This window comes from Chrysochloris asiatica, unplaced genomic scaffold, assembly GCF_000296735.1.
Source record: "Chrysochloris asiatica unplaced genomic scaffold, ChrAsi1.0 scaffold00089, whole genome shotgun sequence".
Taxonomy (NCBI): Eukaryota; Metazoa; Chordata; class Mammalia; order Afrosoricida; family Chrysochloridae; genus Chrysochloris; species Chrysochloris asiatica.
In genome coordinates, this window is record NW_006408607.1 from 5,656,463 (window position 1) to 5,671,414 (window position 14,952).

The 14,952-nt window shown below is 43.3% G+C and overlaps 1 protein-coding gene across 1 annotated transcript in view; it reads left to right on the forward strand.

Moving 5' to 3' along the window:
* The first annotated feature begins 7,359 nt into the window (after positions 1-7,359).
* PI4K2B (phosphatidylinositol 4-kinase type 2 beta) overlaps positions 7,360-14,952 on the forward strand; it is a 41,444-nt gene continuing 33,851 nt past the window's right edge. Inside the window, exon 1 of the mRNA XM_006866298.1 lies at positions 7,360-7,522. Coding sequence (XP_006866360.1) covers positions 7,360-7,522 — 163 coding nt within the window. The remainder of the gene's footprint in view (positions 7,523-14,952) is intronic.

Here is a 14,952-nt window from a genome sequence, read left to right on the forward strand (position 1 = left end):
GGTGCGCCTGACCCAAGCCTTGGTGTTTTCAATAACCTCATATGCATGTGAAACTGGACAGTGAATAAGGAAGACTGTAGAAGAATTGATGCTTTTGAGTTATGGTGTTGGAGGAGAATATTGAAAGTGCCCTGGGCTGCTAAATGAACAAACAGATCTGTCTTGGAAGAAGTGCAGCCAGAGTGCTCCTTGGAAGCCAGGATGGCCAAACTTTGTCTCTCATACTTCAGACATATTGTCAGGAGTTGCTGGAGAAGGATATCATGTTTTGTAAGGTGGAGGGTCAGAGAAGAAGAGGAAGACCCCCAGTGAGATGGACTGGCTAAGTGGTAGCATCAATGGGATCAAGTGTGGCAACAATAGTGAGGTTGGCACAGGATCAGGTGGTGTTTTGTTCTGCTGTGCATAAGGTTGCTATGGGTCGATATCCACTAAATGGCACCTAACAACAACATTTCCTGGTGTGATGCTGTGGGCTAATGAATCAGACTGCAAAGTCATTTGAACTGCAAGGTTCAAGCTCAACAGCTGCTCCTTGGAAACCCTCTACAGGGTCGCTATGGGTCAGCATCGACTTGACGGCACTTAAACAACAACAATTATTTATATATAGGAGTCCAGCTGTGGAGTTGTAGGATAAGCTCTAGACTGCTAACCACAAGGTTGGCAGTTAAACTCATCAATCGCTCCTCAGAAATCATATACAGGGTCACAATGAATCAACACCAACTAGATTGCACCGAACAACATTTAAGTGAACAGATTTTCTGTGTTTGTGTTTATAAAAACTGAAACTAGGAATAGTGCTGATAGAGAATCCCATCTCACATAGTCCTAAGTACTAGTCCTTAGTCAACAACACCGAGCAACAATAGTCCTCCACTACAGGGTTGTTCTTCAGTCTTCCTTTTTTATTGTGCATGCATATGAGTTGATTGAAAATGTCATGGCTTATGTCGTGCCCCTTGGACATCAAAGTGACATCTATGCTTTGTAACACCTTAAGAGGTCTTTCGCAGCAGATTTGTCCTGTGTAATACATTGTTTGATTTCTTAACTGCTGCCTCCATGGATGTTGATTGCGGTTGCTGTTGCTTGGTGGCAGGTGTCATAGGGTCAATTCCAACTTACAGTGGCACTATGCACAGCAGAACAAAACACTGCCCACTCCTGAGCCAACCTCACAATAGTTGTCACACTTGAGCCATTGCTGCTGCCACTATGCCAATCCATCTCATTGGAGGGTCTTCCTCTTTTTCGATGACACTGCACTTTACCAGATTGATGTCCTTCTCCAGTGACTGGTCGCTCATGATAATTTGACCAAAGTATGAGAGATGAAATACCACCATTTCCGGCTTCCAAGAAGTACTCTGGCTGTACTTCTTCCAACACAGATTTATCTGTGCTTTTGGCAGTCTATGGTAATTTTAATATTCTCCTCCAATACCATAACTCAAACACATGGATTCTTCTACAGTCTTCTTTATTCATTGTCCAACTTTCACATGCATATGAGGCTATTGAAAATACCATGGCTTGAATCAGGACACTTCAGCCCTCAAACTGACATCTTTGCTCTTGAAAACTTTGAAGTGGTGTTGTGTAGCAGATTTGTCCAATTCAATACATAGTTTAATTTCTTGACTGCTGCTTCCATGAGTGTTGATGGTTGACCCAAGCAAAATGAAGTCTTTGGCAACTTCAATCTTTTCTCCATTTATATGGATCTTATTCACTGAACCAGTGGTAAGGATTTTTTTGTTTTACATTGAGGTGCATCCCATAGGCTATGGTCTTTAATCTTCATCAGTACGCATTTTAAGTCCTCTTCACTTTCAGCAAGCAAGGTTGTATCATCTGCATATCACAGGTTGTTACTAAGTCTTCCTCCAATCTTGATGGAACATTCTTCTCCATATAATCCAGTTTCTCAGATTATTTGCCCAGCATACAGAATGAATAAATATGGTGAAAGAATACAACTCTGATGCACACCTTTCCTAATTTTAAACCATTTGGTATTCCCTTGTTCTGTTCAAACAACTACCTATTGGTCTATGTACAGGTTCCTCACTAGCATAATTAAGTGTTCAGGAATACTTTCTCCGCAATATTGTCCATAGCATGTCATGATCAACGCAATTGAAAGCCTTTGCAGTCAATAAAGCACAGGTAAACATCTTTTTGGTATTCTCTGTTTTCATCCAAGATCCAAATGATGTCATCTATGAGATCTCTTATTACAAGTCCTCATCTGAATCCTGCCTGATCCTCTTACAGTTCCTTGTCAGTGTACTGTAGCAGCCATTTAAAATTATCTTTAGAAAAATTTTACTTGCATGTAATATTAATATTGTCGGATGATTTCTGCATATCATTGGGTCACCTCTCTTTGTTATTGTTGTTGTTAAGTGCTGTCCAGTCGATTCCGATCCATAATGACCCTGTACAGGGTTTCCAAGGAGCAGCTGGTGAACTTGAACCACCTACCTTGCAGTTCCAATGAAATTAATGCATTCTGACGCATTAGCCCACAGCGCCACACCAGGACTTTAGAATGGCACAGATATGGATTTCTTCCAATCAGTTGGCCAGGTAATTGTGTTCCAAATTTCTTGGTGTAGATAAGTGAGTGTCTCCAGTCTTACCTCAGTATGTTGAAAGATTTCAATTTGTATTCCATCAATTCCTGGAGCCTTGTTCTTTGTCAATACCCTCAATGTACCTTGGACTTCTTCCTTCAGTATCACTGGCTGTTGATCTTATGCTACCTCTTGAAATGGTTGAACAACGACCATTTCTTTTTGGTGCAGTGACTCTGTTTATGCCTTCCATCTTCTTTTGATACTTTCTGCAGCATGCAATATCCTACCCATAGATTCTTCCAATATTTCAAGTGGTGGCTTGAATTTTTTTTTTTCCAGTTCCCTCAATTTGAGGAAACCTTTTGGTCTTTGCATGTTTTGTTATAATATTTGACTTTGTCTTATTAAGCTGAGCTTTGAAATTTTCTGTTCAACTCTTTTACCTCATTTCTTCCATTCCAAAGCACTCAGGAATATTGCTGAACTATATTCTTCCATTGCTTTAGCATCACTATGTTAGAGAGCAAGTTTCAGATTCTCTTCTGACATCCATTTTGGTCTTTTCCTTCTTTCTTGTCTTCTTAACGTCCTTTTGCTTTCTTCCTGTATGATGTTCCTGATGTTAGCCCACAACTTTTCTGGTTTTCTGTCATTCATGTCTAATTCATCAAATATGTATTTGAGATGATCTCTAAGTTTAGGGGGGATATGTTCAAGGTCATATTTTGGCTCTTATGGACTTGTTTTAATTTTCTTCAGCTTTAGTTAGGACTTGCATATGAGCAGTTGATGGTCTGTTCCACAGTCTGCCCCTGGCCTATTTTGGCTGATGATATGGAGATTTTCTACCATCTATTTCCATAGATTTGGTCGATTTGATTTCTGTTTATTACATCTGATGATAAAAAATATAGTCATCTTTTTAAAAGTAATTTGCAGCGGGACTCTATCCAGAGAAGCAGTGACACCAGCAATGAAGGCAGAGATGGTGACATGGAGAGATGGAGCAGTTGGGATCTCTGGACTCAGGGAGGGAGAGAGGCTGATGGCTGGGGCCAGGGCTGCAGGGTGTATCCTTTAGTTGTTTGAATGGTTATGTATTCCTGAGTGCTTTGTTTGTACATCCAAACAAACAAACAGACCAACCAATCAATAAAAAAACAAAAAAACAGAGGAAATGGAAGCAAATGCTGTTGAATGATGATGCATTGAGGGGATTGTAATCATTGCAATGAAATGAAATACGATAGGATGAATATAAAGTTGATGTTCTCCCATGTAAACTATCACTCAATTCACAATGAAAACTTTAAAAAAAAAAAGTTATTTGTAATAAAAATATCACTGATCTTGCAAAATTGTATCATGTGACTCTAACATCATTTGTATCACCAAAGCCATATTTTCCAACTACGATCCTTCCTCTTTGTTTTCAGCCTTTGCATTCCAATCATCAGTAATTATCAATACATCTGCATTGCACGTTAGATCAATTTCAGACTGAAAAGTTGGTAGAATTCTTCAATTTCATCACCACTGGCTTTAGTCGTTGGTGCATAAATTTGAACAACAGTGATATTAACTGGTCTTCCTTGTAGGCATATGGATAGTAACCTATCACAGACAGCATTATACTTCAACATAGATCTTGAAATGTTCTTTTTGATGATGAAAGTGACACCATTCCTCCTCAATTTGTCATCCCCAGCATAATAATCCAAGTGATTGCCAGGTTCAAATTGACCAGTACTAGTCCATTTTAGCTGGTGTGGTGCTGTAGGATCTGCAGTGGACTGTGTACCACAAGTTCGGCAGTTCAAACCTACCAGCTGTTACTTGGAGCCGCTATCTATAGGGTCACTATGATCTGACTCAACAGCACTTAACACACAACAAAATATCTAGGATGCTGATCTTTATCAGTTTCATTTCATTTCAACAGGCTCCAATTTTCTTCGGTTCGTTGTAATTTCCATGTTCCAATTATTAGTGAATGTTTACAGCTGTTTCTCCTCATTTTCAGTTGTGCCTCATCAGTAAATGCCGGTCCCAATAGCTTTACTCCATTTGCTTCATCACCTTAACAACTCTTTGAGGAGGCTACTCTTCCCCAGCTGTATTTTGAGTGCCTTCCAACCTGAGGGGCTCATCTTCTGGAACTATATCTGACAATATTCTTGTACTATTCATTATGTTGTAATTTCAATATTCCTGTGCTATCTGATCTTGTTCCAATTCACACGATTGTCAGTGACTAAACATTCTAAAGTTGTCTGCCCTTCCTTCTTCCTAGTGGCACTGTGGGTTAATGCGCTGGACAACATAGTCAATTTGAACTGCAAGGTCAGTGGTTCAAGTTCACCAGCCACTTTTTGGAAACCCTATACAGGGTCACTATGGATTGGAACCAACTTGATGGCATTTAACAATAACAACAAAGTCTCTTAGGTTGGAAGGTGATTTGAAACCTGTCCACCATGGATGACCCTGTTGGTATTTAAAATACCAGTGGCATAGCTTCCCGCATCACAGCAACATACAAACCAGCATTGTACAATAAACTGCCAGGCAAGTGGTAGAACTTATGGTATGTCATAGTAGAAATGGTTTTCAGTGGCTGTGACATTTTGAAGAGTAGATCATCAGTAACCTCTCAGTGGACTCCAACACCATCTTTGGATGAGTAGCCCAGTGCTTAACCATCTGACTTCTTTTGTTAGATAAGTCAAGGGAAAAAAAGAGAAAACACAAAATACCAGTATCAGCAATGTCTGAACAAAGACAAAGTCCCTGCTCTCATGGACTTCTAGTGGGGATAACAAAAGTAAGTCAGACAAATAAATGTACAAGTATGTTGTTACTAACTGCCATTGACCCCAATAATCCTATATAGCAGAGGTGGGGAATGTCTGCGCAGGGGGCCCTGTAATGCCCTTGAAATCATTTGCTCTGGCTCTACCAAGGCAACCACAGTTCCAGCCATCACATTGTTGTTGTTGATAAGTGCTGTCAAGTTGGTTCCAACCCATAGCGACACTGTTTAGGGTTTCTGAGAAGCAGCTGGTGAGCTTGAACCGCCGACTTTGCAGTTCAAACCGCTTTGCAGTCTGGCGCATTAACCCACAGCACCACACCAGCACTCCACAGCCATCACATTAGGGATGAGTTAAATGTTTGACCAAATATAGCACACTAACTTTTAAGTTCATGATTTTGTATACCCCACGAATGATGTTATAAATTTTGGCAGAAAAAAAGGTTCCCCAGCTCTGCTGTATAGGGTTTCCGACTTGTGGATTTGAACTGCCAACCGTACAGTTCAAACTGACCTTGAGATCCAGTCCTTATCCTACAGACTCATATGTTGTTGTTGTTAAGTGCCATCGAGTTGTTTCCGACTCATAGCAACCCTGAATAGGGTTTCCAAGAGTGACTGGTAAGCTTGAACCACTGACCTTGAGTTCAAATCGACTTTGCCATCCAGTGCAATTAACCCACAGCACTACACCGGGACTCCCCGTTATATGTTGTTGTTAAGTGCTGTCGAGTCGGTTCCGACCCATAGAGACCCTGTATAGGGGTTACAAGGAGTGGCTAGTAAGCTTGAACTGCTGGCCTTTATGGTTTCTGACGAGTGACTAGTGAGTTTGAACCGCTGACCTTGCAGTCCAGCGCTTTAACCCATTGAACCACACCAGGGCTCTCAGAGTCATATTGTTGTTGTCAGGTGCCATCGAGTCGGAACCGACTCATAGCGACCCCATGCACAGCAGAAGGAAACAATGTCTGATCCTGGGCCAACCTTACTACCACTGCCACACTTGACGCCATCAATGATGCCACCTGGCTGATCCATCTCGTTGGGGGTCTTCCTATTTTTCTCTGACCCTCCACCTTACCCAGAATGATATCCTTCTCCAGCTACTGTTCCCTCCGGACAATATGTTCAAAGTAGGAGAAACGAAGCCTAGCCATCTTGGCCTCCAAGGAGCACGCTGGCTGCACTTCTTCCAAAACAGACCTATTGATTCTTTTGGCAGTCCATGGCACTCTCAGTATTCTCCTCCAACACCACAACTCAAAGGCATCAATTCTTCTATGATCTTCCTTATTCACTGTCCAGCTTTCGCATCCATATGAGGTTATTGAAAATACCATGGCTTGGGTCAGGCGCACCTTAGTCCTCAAGCTGACATCTCTGCTCTTCAGTACTTTAAAAAGTTCCTGTGCAGCAGATTTGCTCAATGCAATACGTCGTCTGATCTCTCGACCGCTGCTTCCTCTAGTGTTGTTTTTAACAGTCATATAGACGGTAGTAAACTTTATAAGTGAATTCGAAGAGGGAGGAAATGGCAGATTTAGCAGTAGGTTGCACTTCTGAGGAGGTCAATTTAACTCCAACTTCAGGGTTACCACGGAGTGGCACCGCGCACACCATGGCCTTCAAGCCCCCTGGCGGCAGGTGGCGACCCCGCCCAGCCCTTCTCGCCCCGCCCCGTCCACCGCCGCCGACGCCTCCGCGCAGGCGCAAGGTCCGCGTTGGCCGAAGGGGCGAGGCCGGGCGCTGCGGGCGGCGGGGCTGGGTTGGGCGGGACTGGGCAACCGCCGGGGGCTGGCGCAGGGGGAGTGCCTCGCGCCTAAGAGGTGGCGTCCGCCGGACCTAACTGTGGAGTCCGGGTCTTTAGTTCCCCGCCTCCCGCGATGCTGCCGTCAGACCCGGGCACTTCCCTTGTGTGAGGCGGTCCCACGCGGGAGGCACAGAGCGTAGCCCATGGCTGAGCCCTTGGAGCCCGGGCGGCGGGAGGACGACGACGACGACGAGGAGCGGGAGCCGCTGCTACCCCGGATCGCCTGGGCCCAGACGCCGAAAGTGGCCCCGGGGAGCGCCGTGAGGCTGCAGCAGCCCTCCGGAGAGGAGCGCGCGGCCGCCCCTGGCCAGGACCCCGACGGAGACCAGAGCTCTCTCCAGGGCGTCACCAGCGGCGCCTCCCGGAAGCTGGGGTCCTGTGGGAGCTCGCCCGTCAGCCGGTCCTGCTTCGCGTGCTCAGGTGAACCCGGCTCACCCTCCTCTCCGCCTCCACCCCAACGCAGCCCTGGGACCCTTGCACTTGTCCACTTAGAAAGACTCCCCCCGGGGGGGCCCACTGGCCAAGCCTCGCCTTCTCCAGCTTGCACATTTATTTGCACCTTTCCCCTTTACTCTCCTGGGGATCTGGGGTTGCAGCCTGCTTTCCCTAAATTCAGAGAGCCAGGATTACATTCGGAGCTTTTAGGCCTCCACCCAAAAGTGAGTTTAAACGTTTGGAATCCGCCTCTTGAGAAACACTTAATATAAGTTGTTTGCTTAGCTTTATAGTAAGAACCCTCCACGCTCAGGAAAGTTTTAGAATTTGCGAGGCGATGGTCGAGAGGAGAGAGATGTACAGCAAGAATATCCAGCTGCCGCTGGGACGCATGTCAAAAACTTTCTTGTAAGTGTTGTTATTATGACGTTAGCCACAGGAGGCACAGGTCAGTGGAGGTCCCGTACCTGTTACCTCTCTTACAAAGGTTTTCCTCGCCTTCCACTCTACCTGTCTTTTTTTCTGTAAGAGTACGTTGATACACTTAAATTTTATTTTTCTATTTCACTATTAAGCAGGTTGGTAGCATCCGGTGAAAGAGAATAATTGAAATGATGTTGAAAGTTACTAAAATTTAGGCAGTTACTAAATTCAGGCTTAGAGTCCTGGTGTGACACTATGGGCTAATGCGCTGGACTTCAGTTTGAACCACAAGCTGACGGTTTAAGTTCACCAGTCGCTCCTTGAAACAGGGTCAGTATGGGTCGAAACCGACTTGAGGGTAATTTACAGCAATAGAGTTAATTTAGGCTGATTTGGTTGTAAAATAGGGCGGTCTTGAAGGAGTCCCAGCTAGAAAAACAAACGTGTTTGTAAAATGAATCCGTACACTGCTGATGTGTGTACTGTGCCACACACAATAGGTGACAGCTGGAAGAGAAACTGTAGAGAATGGATTTGTCCAGTTTTAGTTCTTCTGGAGTTGTTAGATTTTGCTGCTGCTTTATATATTACAGAATTTTGCATCATTTAAATTCAAGCTGAAATTGTAGTAAAACATGGTACTGTCATGTCAGTTTCAAATGATCAGTGGAGAGGTTGGAGTCAGGTGATTTTGTGGGCTGAGAAGTCACTTTCTTTTGCCCATTAAGCTCCCTTGTATTGGGGCTTCCTTGCCCATTAGGGCCTCCACACAAAAGTGAGTTTAAACATAAGTGTCTTGAGCGTACACCCAGACTTCTGCACGGCTCAAGGCAAGCCAGGCAGCTCACTGTCCACCATGGTGGCCACAAGGAACTGCGAGAATGCCCCGTGCTGTGCAGGGATGTGGGGCAGCAGCACCAGTCTGCTCATTTTGCTGGAGTGGATTGTTGATCTTCACAATGTCAGCCAATTACAGGCTACTCTTTCTGGTTGCAGGATTCCATCCCCTACAACACAGCTACTTTTGTGTTTCAGAGTGATTGTTGTGGTTTTTAGGTGCTGTTAAGTTCCTTCCGAAATGTAGTAGTGTGTACAACAGAACAAAATACCACCCAGACCTGTGCCATCCTTACAATTGCTGCTACACTTGAGCCCATTGGCGCTGCCACTGTGCCAGTCCATCTCATTGCGGGGTCTTCCTCTTTTGGGCTGACCCTCCACTTTACCAAGCATGATGTTGCTGTCTAGGGACTGATCCCTCCTGATAATATGTGCGAAGTATGAGAGATGAAGTCTGGACATCTTGGCTTCTAAGGAGCATTGTGGTTATATTTTTTGTTTGTTTGTTCTCCTGAAAGTCCGTGGTACCTTTAATATTCTACAACACCATAGCTCAAATGCATCAGTTCTTCTGTGATCTTCTTTATTCATTGTCCAATGTTCCCATGCACATGAGGCGATTAAAAATACCATGGCTTGGGTCAAGTGCCCTTTAGTCCTTAGACTGACATCTTTGCTCTTGAGCACTTTAAAGAGGTATTGGGCAGCAGATTTGCCTAATGCAATACATCCTTTGATTTTTTTTTGACTGCTGCTTCCATGAGTGTTGATGTTGGATTCAAGCAAAACGAAGTCTTTGACTTCAATGTTTCTTCTATTTATATGGGTGTTGTTTATTGGTCCAGTGGTGAGGATTTTTATTTTCTTTATATTGAGGTGCAACCCATACTGAAGACTTTGGTCTTTGCTCTTCCTCAGTAACTTTTAACTCCTCTTTGCTTTCAGCAAGCAAAGTTGTATCATTTTCATATTTATTTTGCACTTTTTTGTTACTATCTTTGCTTTTCTGTCACTTTTATTGTTAGATGAAGGTGAGCTGATTTGGGTCTCATAGTATCCCTTAGGGTTTTCAAACTGCAATCTTTACAGGAACAGATTGCCAGAGCTTTCTCCAGCAGAGCGGAGAGGTGGGTTCCAACTGCCAACCTTTTGGTTGGCAGCTAAGCACTTAACCATTGAGCCATCAAGGCTCTTTGAATTTAATAAATTGGAGAGACCTGAGGTAAGAAGCACTGTTTCCAATTCAGGCTTCTCATTCACTGATCCAACACTAGGCCCAGCATTCAGGTGTTCTCACTACGGTAGCTAATACATGCATTGAGAACGTGACAGGGCAGTGTTTAGCAGAACAAACCAGCATGAAGTTGAAGCCATATACCAAATGAAGCCAGATTCACCTAGCTATGTTAATAATTTGGGGAATGGCACTGTGGGTTAATGCGCGGAACTGCAAGGTCGGTTTGAGCCACAAGTTGGGTGGTTCAAGCTCACCATCTGTTCCTTGGAAACCCTATCCTGGGTTGCCATGGATCAGAACTAACTGGACAGCACTTAATGGCAACAGTGATCTAGAATCCAATCTGTGAACTAAGATATGCGTGGCTATCATGCCCCTTTTTTGCCAAAGTTACCCGATGTAGCAGATTTTATGTCTCTGTAGGATAAGCACTGGATAACTAACCCCAGCGTCGGGAGTTCACACTTACCAGCTGCTCCTCAGAAACCCTATACAGGATCACTATGAGTGAGTCAGAAGCACCTCAAGGACACTTAACAATACAACCTTGAAAAGGAGCCTTGGAGGGGTGGTAGGATAAGCATTGGGCTGCTAACCACAGCCCAGCAGCCACTTTCTGAGAAAGAGATGAGACTGTTTGTTTCTGTAAAGATTTACCATCTTGAAACCCCTATCTAAGGGCTCTTTGCGTTGGAATTGACTTGATGGGGTGCGTTTGGTTTGGTTCTATAACCTCACAGTGTGTTTGTTCTGTAAAAGTGAAATCCTGTCAACTAATAATAAATAGTAAGGCTTGAAAGAGTGAGGGGGGAGGGATGGAGTATAGTAATTGGAATTCAAATGGATTATAAAACAATTCCTAACTTTTATGGTAATACCTTGGAGCCCTGGTGTGGTTCTATAGGATAAACATTGGACTGCGATTCAAACCCACCAGCCACTCATTGGAAACCCTTGACAGGATCCCTATGAGTCAGAACTGACTCGACACTTAGCAACTTAATTGGTAATACTTTAATGGGCCCTGGTGACACTGTAGGATAAGCACTAGCTGCAAACCACAAGTTCAGCTCAAAACTACCAGCCACTAACAAGCCGGCCAACAACTTCTCGGTAGAAAAATGAAGCTTTTTGCTCCTGTAAAAAATTTATAGCCTCCGAAACCCTATACAGAGTTGCTATGAGCGAACTCACTTGGATGGCAGACTGTTTGTAGTAGTAATACATCATTTATACCATAGTTTACAGTTTGTATGATCTTAAAGATGGAGTCCTGGTGTGGCGCTGCAGGATAAAGCAGTGGACTGCAGGGTCGCTTTTAACCACAAGGTTGGTGGTTCAGATTCACCAGCCACTCTTTGGAAACCCTTTACAGGGTCGCCATGAGTCAGGACTGACTGGATGGCACTTGACAACAACACGGTCTTAAGTTTGTTTTTTTTCATTCTTGAAACAGCACAGCAAAATAGTTACTTCTTCTCATTCTTGTGTAAGGACTGAAAATTTTAAAAAGTGATGTTCATAGCACCTTGGAGATTGTTTGCCTAAAATAAAATATCCAGTAACTGGTAAAGCCAAGACTTGGCCTTCCTTTCCCTTTTTTGTGCCTGCACTTTGTTCATTGCTGCATATCTCCAATGTTATTAAATAGTTATTACTTTTATTTAGTTATTTACTATGGAGACTTTATTTTTTAAAATATTTAAAAAATAGTTTTGAGTTATAAAAACCATTTAAAATAAATAAAAACAAACATTTAAAAAAAATTTTAAGCCAGTCTCTTGAAAAGTTTATGATTCGTTTAACTAGATTTTAGTTTCATAGTTTTTTAATGAGTTCATTAGTTTCCTTTGTCCCTTACCATCCAGTTCCCACAAAACCACCTCTCTGGTTCCCAGGAATTATTTTCTTTAGTTAAATATTAATGTCAATTAGGAAACTTAATTATTGTGTTTTGTAAACAACTTTTTGTACTTTGACCCATGGAAGAATGTCTTGTTTGTCATCTTGATTTTTTTAAGACATTTGACAAAGTTTAGAACACGCTTTTGAGACAAACCAAAGCACTACCATTGAGCCTATTCTGACTCATAGTAGTCGGTTGTTGTTGTTGTTGTTAGGTGTCATCGAGTCGGTACTGACTCATAGTGACTTACACACTTCAGAACAAAACACTGCCCGGTCCTGGGCCAACCTCACTATTAGTAGGACAGAGCAAAGCTGTACCCTGGGGTTTCCAAGACTGTCTTCTTTATGGAAGCAGACTGCTACATTATCCTTCCATTGATGGACTGGTGGGTTCAGACTACTGGACCTTTTGTTAGCAGCTAAACACTTTAACTACTGCATCACCATGGCTCCTTAGAGCAAGCATAAATCATCCTTGGATCAATGTCAAAGGAGGAGAAACAATGGCATTCCTTGTTCTACTTATCATTGAAATCAGTGGCTTGGGTCCTGCTGTGGTTTTATAGGATAAGCACTGGACTGCTAACTGCACGTTTGGCAGTTCAGTCCCACCAGCCACACTTTAGAAACCCTATCCAGAATTGCTGTGTCGGAGCCAGCCCACTAGCACTTGGCTATGTAGCATTTTGAAGGAGTCCTGGTGATACTATGGGATAAGCATTGGGTAGCTCACCACAAGGTTGGAGGTTCAGACCCAGTAGTCACTCTTTGGAAGAAAGATGAGGTTGTCTGCTCCCTTAAAGATTTACAATTTCATAAACCCTGGATAGAGTTGCTATGGGTCAGCCTCAACTCAACAGTGGGTTGGGTTTCCAGAGCCCTTAGTATGTACTGGGCATATTCTGTGCACTTCTCTTACATTAGTTCATAAGCAGTCCTGTGGAGTGAGTATAAGGAGACACTGAGAAGTGAAGTGACTTTTCCAGGACCAGTGGCTGCGACCCAGGAGCACTGAACCGTTCAGTTAGAAAGTCTAACAATTAGAGAGCAGCATGCCAATTCCCAGAGTGGTACCAAAATAAATGTTTATCTCTAAGTCATGTAGTGATTCTTGTTGTTGTGAAGTACTGTCGAGCCAGCTCTGACACATAGTAACCCTGAATAGGATTTCCAAGGAGCGGCTGGTGAGTTTAAACCGCTGACCTTGTGGTCCAGTGCATTATCCCATAGCACCATACCAAATGACTTAACAAGATACTAACACATTTTAAAATTTATTTCAATGGGAAAAAGATGAGACACAGAGAAAAGTTGTTGTTAGGTATCATTGGGTCAGTTCCAACTCATCGTGATCCTACATCTGTCCGAAGGAAACACTGCCTGGTCCTGTGGTATCCTCACAGATAGTTCCTGTTTAGCCTTTTGTTACATATGAAGGACCTTCAAAAAGTTTCTGGAAAAATAGAATGAAAAGAATGTAGTTTTTCCACGAGTTTTTTGAAGCTCCCTTGGAAAATGCATGCCAGATACTTGAGGCAGACAGGCAGGCCATAAATTCAGCTTTTCAGGTGGTTGAGCGGCCAGTTTGAAGGAGACACAGTCACTGTGTCCATCAAATTCAAACAAACAGAAGGGACAATGGATAATCTGTGGTGCATTCTCTTGGAGAAGGGGGTTACACGATAAGCAGTATCTTGTACTAAGAGTGATGGATTCGTAGGGATATTTCTGACAACTTCCTCAGAGCCCACCCATTTCAGTCAAAGCTAGTCTAGTCTAGCAGTGGCTGTATTAGAATTGCTTCATCTATATTCAAGCCATTGGCTTGATGGCCCTGTAGGATAAGCTCTGGACCACAATGTTTGTTTGGTTCAGATCCACCAGCCGCTCCTTGGAAATCCCATATAGAGTTGCTAAGAATCAAAACTGACTTGACGGCACTAAAGGACAACTGTTCGTGTGTTTTAACAGTCCTCCAGAACTGAGTTTTTGAATAGTGAGTGATGTGTTGGAGATTAATCTTCAGCCAGCACTGTAATGCCCACTTGCCTGTCAGTTTGTGTAAGGTAGTGTCTTACATGTTGCTGTGATGCTGGAAGCTATGCCTCTGGTGTTTCCAATGCCTGGGTGTTTTGTTGAAGACAATTCAAAAATGGTTGCAACAGTGCATTGACAGGGAGCTGCCAGAAATTCAAATTGAATTCAAAAGAGGATGTAAAATGAGGGATATCATTGCTAATGTCAGAGAATGGCTGGAAGCAGAGAATACTAGAGAGATGTTTACTTGTGCTTTATTGACTCCATTCGACTACATGGATCCTAACAAACAGTGGATAACATTGTGAAGAATGGAAATTCCAGAGCAGAAGCAAAACAAAGATCTCTGCCCTCTTGGCTCTTCATTGGTTTGTTACAGCATTGTAAATGATCAGATGGAGGTAAAGGATGAATAAGAATTAGCCATGGGAAGGAAGATAGGCGTACATGTGGCAACAGCCTGGGCAAAGGTTCACAGGGTGAGTTGGAAATCTTATGAGGAGTGAGGACCTTGAGTTGGACTGGAACTTAGCTACAAGGCCACTCATCTCTGAGGTTACCCAAAGGGAGTACACAGAGGCAGAACTGAGATTCTCCTGAGGAAATAACTTTGAATATCCTCTGACAAGAGACAAATCAGGGGGCTCAGAGTCAATGACACAGCCACAGAGGACTAGAATGGAGAGCGGGGTGGCCAGCTGATAAAAAGAGGGCGGACAGACACAAGAACACCCACACTTGCAGATGAAACCCACTTGACCTGGCTTCAATGACTGGATGAACAGAGCTCAACCTGAAGAATAAGGAAGAGGAAAAAAGCATCATCTGATACAATTCAATAAACATGACCTACACC